Source organism: Orbicella franksi, chromosome 3, assembly GCF_964199315.1.
Source record: "Orbicella franksi chromosome 3, jaOrbFran1.1, whole genome shotgun sequence".
NCBI classification, from domain to species: domain Eukaryota; kingdom Metazoa; phylum Cnidaria; class Anthozoa; order Scleractinia; family Merulinidae; genus Orbicella; species Orbicella franksi.
In genome coordinates this window covers 19,143,631-19,160,322 of record NC_138147.1, presented here as the reverse complement: position 1 = coordinate 19,160,322, position 16,692 = coordinate 19,143,631, and the positions used below count along the sequence as shown (strand labels likewise).

Genomic DNA, 16,692 nt, shown 5'->3' with positions numbered 1-16,692 from the left:
TTCGAAGTGTTAGTCAGATATACAATCGAGTCGGTTGGAACTCAACCAAACTCAAGAAATCCTAATCTGCTCCGTTGGGCGCGAATTCATTTCTGGTTTCTTCTACTCTTTACAGCGCTCGTCGGAACCTCGCAACCGAGTCACCATTTTGTTCGTTGAATGCCCAGGCGCGTATCAGTGTTTTGTGTATCCCCACAGGGGATACACATATCACTAGTGATATGTGTGCGGGGATACACATATCACGGGGATACACATATCACTGTGACACCGGAACTCCTTTAATATATAGATTTAGCCAAGACTAAAAGCGGAGCTCCTGGGTCAGGTTGTTAAGCCAGAATAGGCCACTTTCGATACATTAAAATTCAGCCTAAAACAATAGACCTCAGCACGAGGCTCCGGCGAATAACAGCAGAGTTTGTGGGGTTTATACCCCGGAGCCTCGTAGGGAGGTCTATTGTTTTAGGCTGAATTTTAATATATTGAAATTGGTCTATTTTGATCTGAATTTTGTAACTTTGCAGTGAGGTTTTCTCTATATTGTTTGGCCTTCTGTTTTGATTTTGAATAATCTCAAAATACACAAAACAGAAGCAGTGAAAAAATTTGTATACAAGAGCCATTTATACTTCTGTTAACTTTGATCCTGGGTCAGCGTTAACCGGCTTTCGAACAACCCGGCTTCGTCTACAAAAAGTTAACCTGATATGAGTCCGCGATTCAATAGGAAACCACCACTTAGTCAGCGGTCAACTTTAAAAAACACGTGACCTCAATAAGCTATGAACTTGAGCCCGCGATTTGGTCACAATATAATATGGTCAACGGATACCTTGACCATAACATGGATGTCCAATATCAAAGAAAGAGACTATAAATCAAGGCTGTACGTTTCTGTCAACCTTTTAGCTGGAGTATGGCCGCCATCTTCCGCGACTCCGTCGTCGTCGTCGTCGTCGTCGTCGTCGTGCGTACGCGCCCGCGAGCAATACCGCTAGCCATGGTAACCATGAAAAAATCTATTCATGGTTTCCTTTTCTTTCCTATATGGGTATGGGGCTCCGCTATTAAATCTTGATCACTACGCACGGGCACGGTTGTTCAAAAAACCACACACCAGGCAGTCAAAAAAATTTAAACCATGAGCTAGCAAGTACTTGACTATTATGAGCATCGTATTTTTTAAGTTCGTATCTATTATAAACACACTTTTTTGAAAAAACTGGCGGTCGAATATCAAATAAGCTGCTTTTTAACATAGCTTAGCCAACCGTTCTAAGAAGTGCAAATCTGCGCCGTCAACATATCAACCGTACACGTATCAACTATATGACGCAACTTCGTCTTGTTATGTGCGCCAAGTGAACAATTCAATGTAGAGGCCTGCGGAGATTCCATGGTATTTCTGCGCAGAGCTCAAGCATTCTCAGCAGGTTCGAATGGAAACTATGGTGGTAAAACGGAAATAATTTGTGACTGCCGGGTAAATAGTTTTTTTCAAAAACCGTGCCCCTGAGTCACACAAAGCTCGGACAATTTGTGACTTGCAAACCCAAAATTAAAGCTTGGCGTGTTTGACCAAAGATCAAAATACTCAAATACTCTCGGAAGGCTTCAATTGATACTAACAATATTTTTTTTCTGGAATTGATTATCTATGAATTTTTGAACAACCGTGCCCGTGACCGTGAGTCAAGATTTTTATAGTATGCCGAGGCTAAGAGAATTCGTCGTATGTCCACTACAAAACCAAAACATTATCTAGAATCGCTTGGCATTTCTGAACAAATATCGAGTAATCTCAGAGCCGGTTTCAATTGTGATTTTTCGAAGATATTATTCTATAAGAGTTGAGTCTGGAGTCAGAGCAGGAAAATTTTTTGTGAAGCCCAAGTTCGTAAAAACCTAAAATAATAGTTGGAATCGCTTGACATTGCTGAACAAAGATCTACCGTACAGTTATAAGAATGTAATGAGTTATTCCGTGGGATTTCTAAATTAATTTCGGGCTAGTTTTCAGGCTAGATACAATGTTATCATTATTTGTTTTCCTTGAATTCGAAGTTTTCGGAACTCTACTCACAAAGTGCACGGGTACGCGTTGGTTCGATCTGAGCTCTTTTGGGCTCACGTTGGTTCCAATTGGCAATGAAAGAGCGCTTTCGCTCGATCGAATAAACAACACACACACGAATCGATTCCAGAAAACAACTCGGGTCTTGGTGAGCCTATCAATTATGCGATTCAAACGTAAGAAATTCAAGTCTGATACACCTAATCCTTAAATAAACAAATTTCAGACAAATAAACTGAAATAAACGATTAATCCCTTGCAAGAAAGACTAAACACTGAAAAACAACCGGTTATTTCTTGGACAACCTATTTTTTCTTCGAGTGCACCCTAAATGATTCTTTGACAGCTAAAAATTGGTTACGTTTCGTCGTCAACACCCTAAGTGAGACCAGAATCCTTGATTTGTACCCAAGCCGACGAGCATCCCCGACCTTTTCATCTAGGAGTGCCTACTTCCCCCTCCCCCCCCCCCCCGGGTTTCGAACATCTGACGTCTAAGGCTGTTTTACAGTCGTTAGTTACTCTTTGAATTTCTGTTGCAAGTACTCAACATCTTACCGTAGAAATGATCAACATTGAATAGATTTTAGCACGAACGTTTTTATATACAGAAGCTTCGTGATAAATAGCTCATTTCCTAGAGGTGTCCGCTCATACAGGTTTAACCGTTCTCGATTGCCGAAAAAGAAGACATTGAAAGTTAGAAAATTGACGAACTGTATGAATTTTCGAACGATTAAAGCCTTGATTAAATGATTTACACGATCAACAGACAAGGCGAATTGAGGAGAAATCGAACCACGCGTTTCGCTATTTATTTATACGGTATTATAAATGAATTCGAACCAACAAATTTTGAAACGGATTTAACTATAAAAGTTAACGTTAAAAACACGGACGTTTGACGGTCATTTTTAAGTTGAAAGTAAAATTTTTGTATGCGCTCAAATATATACAATCGATTATAAGAATGCTAATGAGAGACTGACTAAAACTCTAAAATATTTACATAGAAACAATACAAGAAAATTACGACATGAATAATAAAAACGCAAGGGCGATAGAAACGATATAAAAAGTGAAATAATTAAGTAAATAGCTTCGCGCGGATCGAGTCACTGTTTGTTCAGTTTTGGTTTAAGTTTACGAATAAAAAAATGTTCAAAAATCAAACAATCGAGTTTACTCTGACATTTTTTCAAAATCTCGAAAAGGCTGGGAGGCTGCCCGCCGAACAGAGCTTAACTTTGTTGAGTCGACGAGACGCGGAGCTGTCCTTGTGGTATAGTGACTCTACGTTGAACACATTTTTTTAAATTTCTACGATATCTCAAAAGGTAACAAAGAGAAAAAAAAATCACTGACACTGGCTGGCAAAAATAAAAAAATAAATAATAGAAAAAAACCCGAAAAATAAAAACAGTAATGAGAATTATACTTGCTTTACTGATCGGAAAAGAAGCGGCACTTTCTTTATAATTGTCTCCGACGAGGATCACCGATAACTTCATAAATGTTTTTAACGGTGTCGCTTCTCCTCGTGTATTCTCTTACCAAAAATTGGATAACATGAAGAATAATCATTGGTGATTAAAGCCGTTCTCTTGTACAGGCGTGGTCTGGTGTACTGTCATGGAACATTAGGAAGACTACTTTCTCTCACCTGTCTGGTTTTCCACTGGCAATCTTCCACACAAGACACTGGGTATCATTAGCATCAAAATAAAGAGGCAGGGCAAAATGTTCACCATGATCGATTTCATCTCAAATGTGAGCAAGGGTACAAAGAAACTACACCAACACTGAATTTAGAGGAGAAAGGTCTGTGAGCTTGTAAGAGAATGGGACAAATGTATAATGTACTTATAGCAAGTAATGTTTCTTAGGAATTTCGCTACTGTATTGACGATTGTCCAATCGCCTGATAGGGTAATATATATATTCATGAATTTTTCATCCTGCTACTTCATTGCTCGAAAACTAAAATGGATTTTAAACGTGGAGTTCACTAGAGCGAAAAATATTGTTTGAGAGGCTCTTCAAAATTCAAGATGATGAATATCATAATTTAAATTAGGTATTTTTGTTAGAATTGCATTTGGAACATGATGGACTAAGAAAACTGTCATTACAAGGAAAATTGCTATTACATTTCCAGGAAAATGGACTTTTTAGCGAGTTTGTCATAAAGGCTTTCAATTTGGTGGAATTATTGGAAATTTTTACGTGTAAGCCACTGTCAAGACGTTATTGGACTGAGTTTCGTTGTTGATGACTTAACGAAGCCAAAAAAGTAATTAACTGAGAATTTCGACGATTCTAACCATTTCGTCCCATCACGCTGTGTTATGTTATTAACCGATAAAATCGCACAAGGCGGGAGAAGTATATTTGATTCTCAACCGAGCAATAATGGAATTTCTGATCAGCGAAACATTTTCATATGGGCTAAAAGAGAAGTTTCCATTTTCCGCCACAGATTTTGCCTAATTTGTCCGGCTTTATCCTTTTGAATATTACACAGAATTATACGAAACCAAAAGATTAAAGCCAGCTGAACGAAGATAAATCGGGTATAGGGTTTTGCTTTCAGTGGCTTGATGGAGCTTGAAATATATTTTTTGTCTATTTCAACTCGGGTTTAAACTCTGGCAGGTTTTACACAAATTCCCTTAATATTTATTTTTTTACTAGTTTAAGTCTACCTCTTATACCATTTTGTATTGTGCTGGATTACCAGAGGAAAGTTAAACAAAGAACGTATCCATGTCAACTGTCAACCCGCCTGTTTAAAACTTACTAATTGCAAGAGAGTTTTCACGAAATCTTCTCCGATTAGATAGAGTATACGTGTAGTCCAAAGTTGTGTAAGAAGGTCCGATGGGAATGCATTTGACAGCCGGCAATATGACCATAGGATGTTTACTCCTGTAACAGTTTTCAAATAAAAATTCGCTTTGACATAGTTGGAAGTGGAGCAAGAATGTGTTTGGAATTTGGACTTGTTGACAAAAATTATGGTTGGATGCTAAACAAAAGAAGAAAACAAATTTCGAATGAGTAATTATAAATTCATTTGTCAGGTTTGTGGACATTTAAGGAACAATGCGACCACAAACTGTATTTGAAGTTCAATTAAGGGGCAAAGAATATTTTTATGTAGTTAGACTTGAGGGAAAGTGGAATAAATTGCTGGTGAGAAAGTCCATTCCCTGTCCGTTGTGGGTTAGTAACTTCAAATTTGCTTTCCAGAGGTTCGTGTTACCTCCAAGACGAAAACCAAGATTGCCTCAAGATTAAGTGCCCAGTCCACACTACCCTGCAGAAATTTGTAAACGGTGTTTTCACTCTGAAAGCGCATCAAATGTTTTCCGTCCACACTACGCCGGAGAAATTTGGAAACGCAACATTAGCGGTTCACTTGATTTGGATCTGTGTTTGATAAAAACTTTGGCAGGAAAATTACATCATTGTCTTGGCTTCATCGTTTTCGAAAAACTCCGTTTTCAAAACGTTTTTCGTCCACACGAAAAAGAAAAGCAGGCTTTTTCAAATTCCTCCTGTTTGATCAACGTTTTGGTAAAGTTCCGTTTGCGTGACGGATTAGAGTGGACGGTAGGCTTAACCGTAGAAATAAAACTGCGATTTCAAATTTATCCGGCGTAGTGTGGACGGGGCCTTAAAGCGTATAAACAAAACCATTCTATAACTATAAAAACGACAATAAAAATGTCAGAGTTTTTAACGCAGATATCAGCAAGGTCGAGATCAGGACTCAATTTTAAATGTCAACATAATGTATATAAGTAGCCGGTTACATTTTTCTATAAAATAAGAAACTTTTATGTCACCCACTTAATATACCTATCTCTGTAAGATAATCGGAATGGGATGTCCGATGGACGGAAACTTAATTTGTTATATCAGAAGAAACAAAGCTCAGACTAACAAGCAGTCATGTTAAAGACTTCTCTCTTAATAGCAAATGGGAACAGGTTAATTTTTATCGACTCAAATCAAAAGAAAAGAAAGACCTTGCAAGCTATAAGATTAGAAGCCTAGGTGGAATTTCCAAGGAACTTTTGAAAATGTTTCTTTTCGTTAAATCTTTTATGTATAGTGGATTTGGCCCGCGTACTCGTTTAGTGAGGGAAAATTTTGATTTAGTTTAGGAAGTTATCCCTTATAATTAAAGGTATCTACGTGACGAGGAATTCATTCGTTTGACGTACCAAATACTAAGAGGTAGAATTGATTTAGAAGATTTAAAGTAACCAGTTGATAGAGACTGATAAAATACTCATTTCTATCCAGATAAACAACTTCATCTACGCAATTAAGGTTACCAATTAACTGGTAACAACCAAACACGTGCTGTGACAATATGCTATGACAATGGTACTTCCCTACCACTTGCAAACGTCACATCTCGGACTCAATTGCCAGAATCACTTCCTCCGAGAAGCCACTTCGATTGCACATGTCTTGTTAAGATAACCTGCTTGGACTGTCAGTTTTGCAAGATTATACGTTTCTTCACTCTTCAATTCCGCTGTTGCAGGCTCTTAGAAACCACCCACTAATTTCTCGTCAAAAACAATTTTGCTTGAAACTCTGGAAGCTGAAAGACTTGACCAGGGTTAAAATACAACCCAGTTGTAACCCAGTTGAAAATTCTCGTCTTTACAGCCGAGAAATGTAGTTCTTTCTTGGCAAAAATGTCTTGATCTTGCATGTACATGCGTGAAAGAAAACCTCGATTCAGTTTAGGGAGTCATCCCTTATAAAACTATCGTGAGACACCGCCCAACGGTAACCGAGAGGCAATCAGTTCAACCAAGAAACTATGACCTAGATAACACTTCCCCCATACATGGCCTCTTCCAATGCTGTTCTTTTTCAATCTAATTTTAGTGCGTGGTCGTACTACAAAGTAGAGCTTTTTTTAAAGCTAGGATTTAAAGTTAGTAGTTGATAGAGACTGATAAAATTCTCATTTCTACCCAGATGAACAACTTCATTTACGCGAAAGCGAATTAAGGTTACCAATTAACGGAAAACAACCAAACACTTGCTGTGACAATCTGCTATGATGAAAATGGTACCTATCCTGCTATCTCGGACACAATTGCTAGAATCAGTTCGTCCGAGAAGCCACTTCAACTGCATATGTCTTGTTAAGATAACCTGCTTGGACTGCCAGTTTTAAAAGGTCATTTTTACTCTCCTCCGCCGTAGACATGGCTTGTAAGAGGCTCTAACAGACAACCCACTAATTTCGCGTCAAAAATAATTTTGCTTGAAACTCTGGCAACTGAAAGACTTGACAAGTAATAAATAAAAACAGATTTTGGTTTGATAAGTAATGTTTTTCCAGTCACGTTGGCAACCATTAAATATTTTGCCCTTCCCGACGTCTCAAAAAACATAAACTTGGCATTTTACGTGGCTTTGTTAAATATTTGATTTGCATTATCTGGCAATGGATCTTTCGTTAATGTGTGCATGAACCTTTCTAGTTTCCCAGGAGAATAAAAGTAATAATAATTTAAGTGGCAAGACAGACAAACCGATGTTACTAAACACTATTAATCGCTGTCAAACGATGGCCGGAAATGGCCTTCCTTTTTTTAATTATCAGTAAAATGAATGTCAGTCTGTCATTGCAATTTTTAGCCCTCACCTCAGATCGTAGCCTTTAATAAAAACAAATCTTGCATTCTGTTTAGTAGTTAAGAAATGGACTCGCCATATATGCTACGTGCAGGAACAATGAGACCGCTATTTAAGGCCATGACATCTTAGAAAAGCTGAAGGTTTCCATAACTGTGGGAGATAATGTGTGTGCTTATCCTGTTTGTTGCTATTTTCAGGATTTCAACGTGTCTTTCTCTGCGTTACCTGCATAAGCCGAAATGATGGAAACGAATTGGAGTTGAATCAGTGGAAAATGGGTTAGGTGGTGACACAGTGAGTCATGATCAGTAGAAGTTACGCGCCCGCATTTTATATGCCCGTGGACGAGAAAATCACACTTTGAAATATAAGATTTTTTTGCCATATCACATTACTGAATAAATTGATCTTGCATAAAAAAAAAAAAAAAAGAAAAAAAAAAGAAAAAAAATCGTAATAATTTGTGTGTTGGCCGTTCTATTTTTTTAAACATACATTTAAAGCATTTCCCTGAATTGAACCATCGAGGCATTTTCACATTGAATGTAATTATACTTTCTGGTACTGTACACAACTTAAGTTATCCTGAATTTCCCAGACCTACACAGAGTAGTGTTCCGCAAATGCATGAAATCGCATTATTATATGGTTTGTGTTTGTAGCCGATATAACGCGCGTTCTGATTGGCCAATTGTAGGGCATTATTCTGGTTCACGTAATGCCCACGGGCCGATACGGGAGAATAAACCAAAGTAAAAAGCCACATAATAAACAATTTAATATACAGATTTAGCCAAGCCTAAAAGCGGAGCTCCTGATTACAATAATTAACCATAAACGAAAAGATGATTTTTTCCCCTGGATCAAAAAGTCAAAAAAATGATTGACTTTAACAAACCATACCTAATGAGTGTACCCAAGATTGTAGAAATTACGTACGCAATAAATCAGGGACTTTCCAAGAGACGATTGTGCAAGGAATATGTCGGAAGAAAAGTCAACAACGCGTCAGGGTTTAATTTGCGCCGAAATTTTGCCTTTGCCTGTACTGTCTCCCTCTCCTCAAGAGTAATAACCTGGCTTGAGTCCGGAATCCAAACTAAGCTCGCAATATGGTCACGTGATACTGGTCAGCGGATACCTGATTTTGACAGCTGTCACTTAATCATAACATGGATGTCTAATATCAAAGATATACCTATGGAAGTGGTGCTACTCTCTTATTTTTCAAGGAATGGGGCTTGGCGGAGGTATTTACGTACGTACGTGCGTACGGACAATCACCTGAGAACCAAAATTTTTGAGATCGATGGGCTACCAAATTTTCTAAAGTATGGAGCCCTGCTCGCGCGTCCTCGGCAGGTAGGGGCTCCGCTATTAACCCTCGAAAGTTCGGTCCTTGCGGGAAAATCTCAAACCTCGGCCTTGCCGTATTGACCTCGCTATCGCTCGGTCAATACGCCAAGGTCTTGGTTTGAGATTTTCCCGTAAAGATCTCACTCTGGGTTAATAATTAGCTCTTATTAGAGCTTAGTCGGTCTGTATGGGAGAATCTTGACCGAGGTCGTGAGTACAGACCGAACGCAGTGAGGTCTTTACACACGACCGAGGTCAAGATTCTTTCATACAGACCGGCTAAGCTCGGTTAATAAGATGTTTATTACATGGCAAGCAAGAACAATTTAATTCTTTTAATGTAACTGGTTTGTACTAACTGACGTTGTGCTTATGAACGGTGATGAGCTGAACTTAATTCTGCCAAAGTGTGCTCGTCCTCTTTACTTTTTTGCTCATCAGGCTTTTTGGCTCTTCGATTTGGCTCTCGTTGGAAGAACATAGTCTATATTTTTGGAACTTTTTCACCGAAAAACATTACCGGTCTAGATGGCGGTCTAGATGGGAAACTCTAGACCGGTTTCAGAGCAACTGCTAGTGCGAAGGCTTGTGTGCAACTGACTAATGTACGAATATACGAAACCAGATGATTAAAACCAGCCGAACCAAGATAAATCGGGCATAGGGTTTTGCTTTCAGTGCCTTGATAGAGCTTGAAATATATATATATTTTCTATTTCAACTCAGGGTCTTTTAAACTCTGGCAGATTTTACAAAAGTCGCTTTAAGTTTGTTTTATTTAAAGTGCTCATAACGTCAAATTTTTGGCTTTCTCATTTTTCGATTTGCAGAAAACGCAATTGTTTTATAATTTTTCAGACGTTCAAATTTGCCGCCATTTTGGTCCACCATTCGCACCAGTCTGCCTCGGTTTGAAGTGAGTTGTGACGTAGGTTCAGGGACACGTGATTTGGGTCGTGACTTATCTGACTTGAAAATAAGTGGGAATTTTGCTTCAGAGTTGTCTACATTTAGTTGAAGATGTCGGAAAGGTACATTGCCGCTCTTAGTAACACACGACGTATGTATTTATATGCACTAAAAGTAAAGTGGGGTCCCTGAGCCTACGTCACAAGCATCAGTCACGTGGCCATTTTGAGCACGTTATTCTTGTGATCAGCGCCAGGGGTCGACGACAAGAAAATATAATTTTGAACTTTTTTCGACATTATGGGCACTTTAAGTCTATCTATTATATAATTTTGTATTGTGCTGACATAATTCACAACAATAATAATCAAATACATATAGACTAAACAATAGGATTTGGAATGTGTACAACCACCCCTCGTAATGAAGCGAGTGAATTTGAGACAAGATATATTCTGCTTCAGGATTTTACTGATTTGAAGTTTAGTATTGTTGATTTACTTTCTCGTTTACACACATTGTTTTCTGTTTGATCATTATCCCTTTATGCTTCTTCATCAGTTCCGTACTATGACGATTTTGTACTGCTTCCATGTTTATCCGGTTTTTCTGGGTTTTGGGCTTGGCAGTTTCGAGCTCGAGGGTTTTGGGCTCTGGGGTTTTTCGCTACTTGCTGGACTCGAGGGTCCTTCGCTCGAGGGTTTCTCAGGCTCTTCGCGAGGGGGGTACTCGGTTTCGGGAAGCTTAACATCCACGGAGTTTTTAATTCCTGGAAACAGGTCCAGCTTTTCTTTCACTGCACTTCGTTTGAGACCATTAGTTGTAATGTCGAACTGAAGAATAGTATACAGGTTTGCTTCAGTAATGTTCTTTGTATGCATGGCAGCTCTAGTCGGAACGTTGTTTCCAATCACTGCAAAGCTCTGAGGCTGGCCATTTTGGGGTACACAGTTGCCGATGGTCCACATTGAATTAGGTTGGTCTATGGCGGCCGGATTAACCTGTGGATTGGGCTGATTTGGTGGGGGAGGGGGGAATGGGATAATCGGAGCTTGAACTGGCTGTGGAGGGTTAGCATTCGTGATACCGACGAATGAAACACCGGTTATAAGATACACTACACCGTTGGTAGGCGCTGCAGTGCATTGTAAAGCGTACTTTCGAATCTTCCCTTCCCAAACTCTCCACTCACCGCCGTTAAAGGATCCACACTGTGGCACGGCATTTGTGTATTGATAAGTGGAGCGAGCGCTGTTCGCGGCGTTCAAGGGGTTCTGTGGGTTCTGCGGGAGACCAGAGGCAGTCATAGCTGGGAACAAGTGACCTTTCTGACATGGGCCCCCACGATATAATGGATCGCTTCCTTGGCGTTGGATACCTGGCAAGAATGTAAAAAGGAAAAAGTCAGAAGGGTAGGAAAACGTTAAAGTAACAGGAGTTAGATGGAATACTGTTACCAAGTGGCACGAAATTTTTGCGGAGGTATAATTTTGTGGATCGGCGATTTTTTGTATTTTGCGGAAACTAATTTTTGCGATTGTGAAAGACCGCACTGGTTTTTCTTGCTTTCTGGATATATTATTTTTTGCGATTTTGAGGAAGCCGGAGTCGCGTTTAATTTGAATTTATACATTTGAATTTTTTATTGGTCACGCCACAGGGGGACCGGACAAAGGAAACAACACCCAGAGAGGTAAAACATGGTAATCAGTGTCACTCTATTACAACTTATTCACATAGTGTGTCTGATAGTTCCCTTTGGATCCGGCTCCTTTCTGTAAACTTTTGGTTCTTATTTCATCTTTTCTTTCCGAAGGAAGGTAACTTTAAATTTAAATGTTTAAAGAAATAGCATCAATAAGATTCTACATGTTCGTATGTATGTTTTCGCCGATGGAGTCAATTTTCGCGGAGAAAATTTTGGCGGGAACTCTTTTGGCTGAAACACTTTTTCCCGAAACCTGGAAAACACCGCAAAAATTAGAACCCGCAAACGTGCCACACAGTATTCCTTGTATGTTTTAATTTTTTGCGGAAACTCGAGTCTTAATGAATTTATGACCATAGGAAGATTAGTAATAATTTAAAATTTTGAATAGTCAGTTGGAAGCTTACGAAAGATCAATTACTAAGACGGCTTATGTCATTATTCATGGAATTATACACAGCCTGTTCCAGTTCACAGTTCTGCAGTTTGGACTGTTTACAAACGGCTAACATCGCTACCGGTACTCCTCATTCTCTTTGGGTTGAACAGTGTTTAGTTTTAGCAAGAGAGACTGAAGGGTAAGACAGTAAACTCCCAATGAAGACCTTCTTCCCGAGGTAATCTCACTCAAGCTATTTTTAGATCACAATCAGCTTCAGAGACCACTGGAGGGTCTACAAAAAACTGTTCCTATGAGCCGATTTCTACTCAAGTGAGCAGCCCAAGCGGCCCTACACGCATTTTCATTCTCTACGTTAACACCTACCTTGCATACGGCGACGCGCCCGGATTTCGAGTGGCAGTCAAAACCGAGCTGTCCTACCGAAACGACACGATAAAAGTCTTTTTCTTCGCACTTTTGCTCGAGATTTCGGGGGAAAATAATCCCATGTTTAACAAAAATATTATGGGCAAATCAATATTCTAAATCTCTCTTAAAATTTAATTTTCTGTTGTGAAATGAAATCCGCGCTTACTCAGATGCAAAAATTAATACAGATCATGACACTATGAATGATTTTCTGGTAACATGCAGAATATAGAAATTCTAGACTCTCGGTTTCTTTATTGGTCACGTGATCATGGGAGTGGCTTAGTAGCCACGCAGGCTGGAAAAAAAATTCCCAATTTTTTCATTACTTGCTTAACATAATGCACAGAACAACCGCCAGGCCAAATCTTTGCGGTAATTAGAAATCTGACCAAGTTTAGTAGACCTTATCAGGGTTTTCGACGCCATCTTGACGGGTCGGCGAAGTCAGAAATTACTGTGCTTGTATGGGAATCCATGGCAAACATCTTTTTCCAAAATTGAATTTTACTCAATTTGTGAATGGCAACGTTTAAATACTAGGTAGATTGTATTCACCAGTTTTGAAGGATGTAGCTTGGCCAGAAGACGCTCCGTTAATTTTTCTAATTTTCCATACATTTGTCTATAAACCGAACCGCGTCTACACAACCAAATTTACAGACAAATGTATGGAAAATTAGAAAAAGACAAGCTACACTCTTCAAACTTGGTAAATAAAATTGATCTTCTACCTTGAATTTTAACATTGAGACTCACAAATTGTGTAAAATTAAAGTTTGGAAAAAGTTATTTGCTATCGGATTCCCATACAAACACTGTATTTGCTTCAGTAGGAAGCTTAAGTCACAAGTTGCTCGGCAACTTTTTGGCAACTTTTGCTGTTTGGAGCACCCTTCTGGCAACGTTTGCTATTTGGAGCAACTTTTGATTATTGGGGTAACGCAATGAAATTTTGAGCAACTCATTGGAAATACAAAGTTCTCTTATACTGTTTAAGCCTTCTCATGTATCCTTATAAGAAACTTTCAGCTTTTTAATGTTAGAATAATTCAACCTTTTGCCCCACGCCCTCCCCCTTAGTTGGACTACCCGCAGTTTGAGGTCAGCGGTTAGCAAATAAGACCACGTTTTTCAAAATGGGGATGAATATCGAGAATTCAGATAGTTTAGAGAAAGAATTTTCCAACTCGTCCTCGAATGAAAGCGACCCTATCAGAGAAGCCAAACAGCTTGGAGCAAATCTCAGTGAGCCTGAAAACGCTGCAATAGCAAGAAAACGAAAAATCCAGAGGAAAATAGCAGGTAGAACACGTTGTAAACGTGGCAAAAAAGATCTTCATGTGAGAGTGCATGGTAGAGAGTTCAAGAGTACGAAAAGGAATACCTAACTGTTACAGGAAAAAAGCTGCGATGTGATGCCTGTAAGGAAATAATAAGCAAAAAGAAAATCACGGAAAGCGCGCGCACGAAGTAAAAGTAAACAAAGGCGTACTGCGAAATACGAAAACCATTGTTTTAGCGCGCGTATGTGTAATACGCGCTAGACCCACAGTCACAAGAAATTAAAGTTAATGTTCAGTCCGTTCGGTCGAAGCCTGCCCTGCTTGAAGATTAATTTCATTTCATGCTGCTTGCGGCTGATGTTACTGTCAGAGCACTGTTCAAGCCGCAGATCATGATGTCATCCAGAGAATAGGAGGCGGAGTTATAAAGTTCAGCTACGGGAATCCCATGCGATCGATTTGTCTATGTTTGATTTGCATTTGCCTGCCCGTCAAGATGGCGTAAGGTTTGTACTATGCCACTCGGACGGGCGCATAAGCAAATAAAGCTACGTACAGAAAAATACAATCCCAAAACGGCGTTTCTTCCTTCATTCTCTTCCGAAATACCGTTTGGTTCCATGATGAAAAGTTGAGACTTACATTGTATCACCACGTGCATCTTTCTGATCTTTCTCTGGCGATGAAGTGATCTCTATGATTGTTTCATAAATTAAATTAAGCTTACCTTTCCATTGCTAATGCCACGATGGCCAGCAAGCAGGCTAACGACAAGACCTTAGATAACAAAATAACGTGAAAATAACGTGTCTTACGTCACGCTTCACCTGTCACGCCACTTGCACTTTCTTAAAAGAGATGGACATGAGATCGTTGGCTCATAGTTAGCATCTAAAATTTGCGGAAAAGTAATCCTTCGTTTGTGCCATCCCTGATGATGGGGTTGCTCGTCAAGGGCTTCCCCACGCCTTTTTCTCCGAAAAGCAGTCCTTCCAGAAATGCAAGTATATCGGCGAGTTGTGTTGTTTAGCAAACACCTTACCTCCCCCCTCCTCCATTTCTTTGTATTTTGTTATTTTTATTTGTTATTTTTTATTTGCATATTTTATTAGTTCACTCAAACTTTAACTCGAATTCCAACTCGAACTCGAACTCGAACTCGAACTCGAACTCGAACTCGAACTCGAACTCGAACTCGAACTCGAACTCGAACTCGAACTCGAACTCGAACCCAAACTCGATGGTTCGGGATTTGAGAGATTTTTGGCTTTAGCACATTTATAGTTTCCTAAATGGCGACACTCGACGGACTAAGGGTGAGTTGCCAGACCCGGGCGACCCATTTTTGGCGCCAAATTAAACGCTGGCTTTTGGAATTATAAATTGCTTTTCGTGAATATTCAATGCCGTCTCCAGTGAGAAACGACTGTAACGCCTTTCTTGCTAACATACATTGACGCCAGGACAGTACCGTTTTTCCTAGCTTCTGAATCCTGATTGATCAATTCAAATTTCAGGCGCGCCAGTCGTATGCTAGGACGCAGCTCGTGTGGTAACATTTACCACGGCAAGGCTGGATACCGTGAAAGGGATAACTTGGGAAATTAACTTGGAAGGGACTACATCGGGAATAAGGGGATGAACTCTCTTGGTTTTAGTGTACATGTAAATAAGTTACCGTTTGTTCGGATCCATGCTCCTGCAGCTTGCGCTACAAAATTAACGTTATTCCCATTCAAAACATACGCTGAATACACTGGAATTCCCCGACCTTCATCGAACATCGTCGCGTAGAAGAACGTTCCCGGATGCGCGGGCACCTCTTGGCAGATATATCTCATATTCTGTAAATTGGCAGTACGTAAACCAACCGGTGGTTGTCCGTTTGCAAAGAACTGTGTGTAGCATTGCTGATTAGGATTAAGGAAAATGTTGGCAGGAAGCTGTGGCTGAGCCGGTACCGCTCGTCGGATACCTGTAAAATCTTGGTTGTGGCGTTGTTCAGTGCTGTTCTTGGTGTCGGGTGTAATACCGTTGTTATCTAGTTGAAAAATTAAATAATAGTATTAGTTGTACCTGTCGGTAATGCCAACGAGCGAATGAACCATTGTCGATGAGGATAATGGTTGTTTAGCAAGTATTTTATATATATGATAATGAATATTAAAAGTATAAAACTACGTTTCGAAATCATCTTGACTCCATTATCAAATAGAGGTGTTAGCTGTAGTTTCGAGATTAAATTCAAATAAAGGTGATAGAGTTCATTAGAATAATAAGTTCTTCCGTTCTTAAGAAATGCCGAGGAAAAATTAACTGGACTGCCTTATTCAAGAAATGCTATTTAATCGTAAACGGAAACCGAAGTTAAACACGCAGTCAGACTCAATACGTGCAAAAGTATTTATTTAAACATATACCGCACGCACTGTCACGTCAAGCACCAATGACCATGAAACACTTATTATTCTAATGTACTCTTATTTGTATTTAAAGGAGCCATGTCACGCAATTTTAGGCAATTTCAGCACCGATCAAATGGTCATGGAATTAACTGAAATATTACAAAAACGGATCAAAACTATAGAAGATCTCAAACAAAACATAGGAAAGCCAAGGTGGGACATGGATGGACAAAACTGGAGAGGATTAAAATGGGTTATATTTGGGTAAATTTGAAAAACGTCGGCCCACCTTCAAATCATTCTCAGTTGTTATGTGGCCGTGATTTTGGAAATGAAAGACTCTTTCTCTGCCAATTTGACGTCAAGAGCTCATAATTAACAAAATTAAACAAAATTACCTAAAATAGCGTGACCTAGCCCCTCTAATCTCGAAACTACAGCTAACACCTCTACTTGACAATGG

At 39.4% G+C, this 16,692-nt stretch overlaps 1 protein-coding gene across 1 annotated transcript; it reads right to left on the bottom strand.

Annotated features, from left to right (window-relative positions):
• Positions 1-10,615: 10,615 nt before the first annotated feature.
• Positions 10,616-15,665, bottom strand: LOC145482386 (uncharacterized). Its single transcript, XM_081461019.1, has 2 exons — positions 15,503-15,665; positions 10,616-11,397 (listed from the first exon to the last, which is right to left on the bottom strand). Exons 1-2 carry the CDS (start codon positions 15,663-15,665, stop codon positions 10,616-10,618), a joined length of 945 nt encoding a protein of 314 aa, XP_081317145.1.
• Between the last annotated feature and the right edge of the window lie 1,027 nt (positions 15,666-16,692).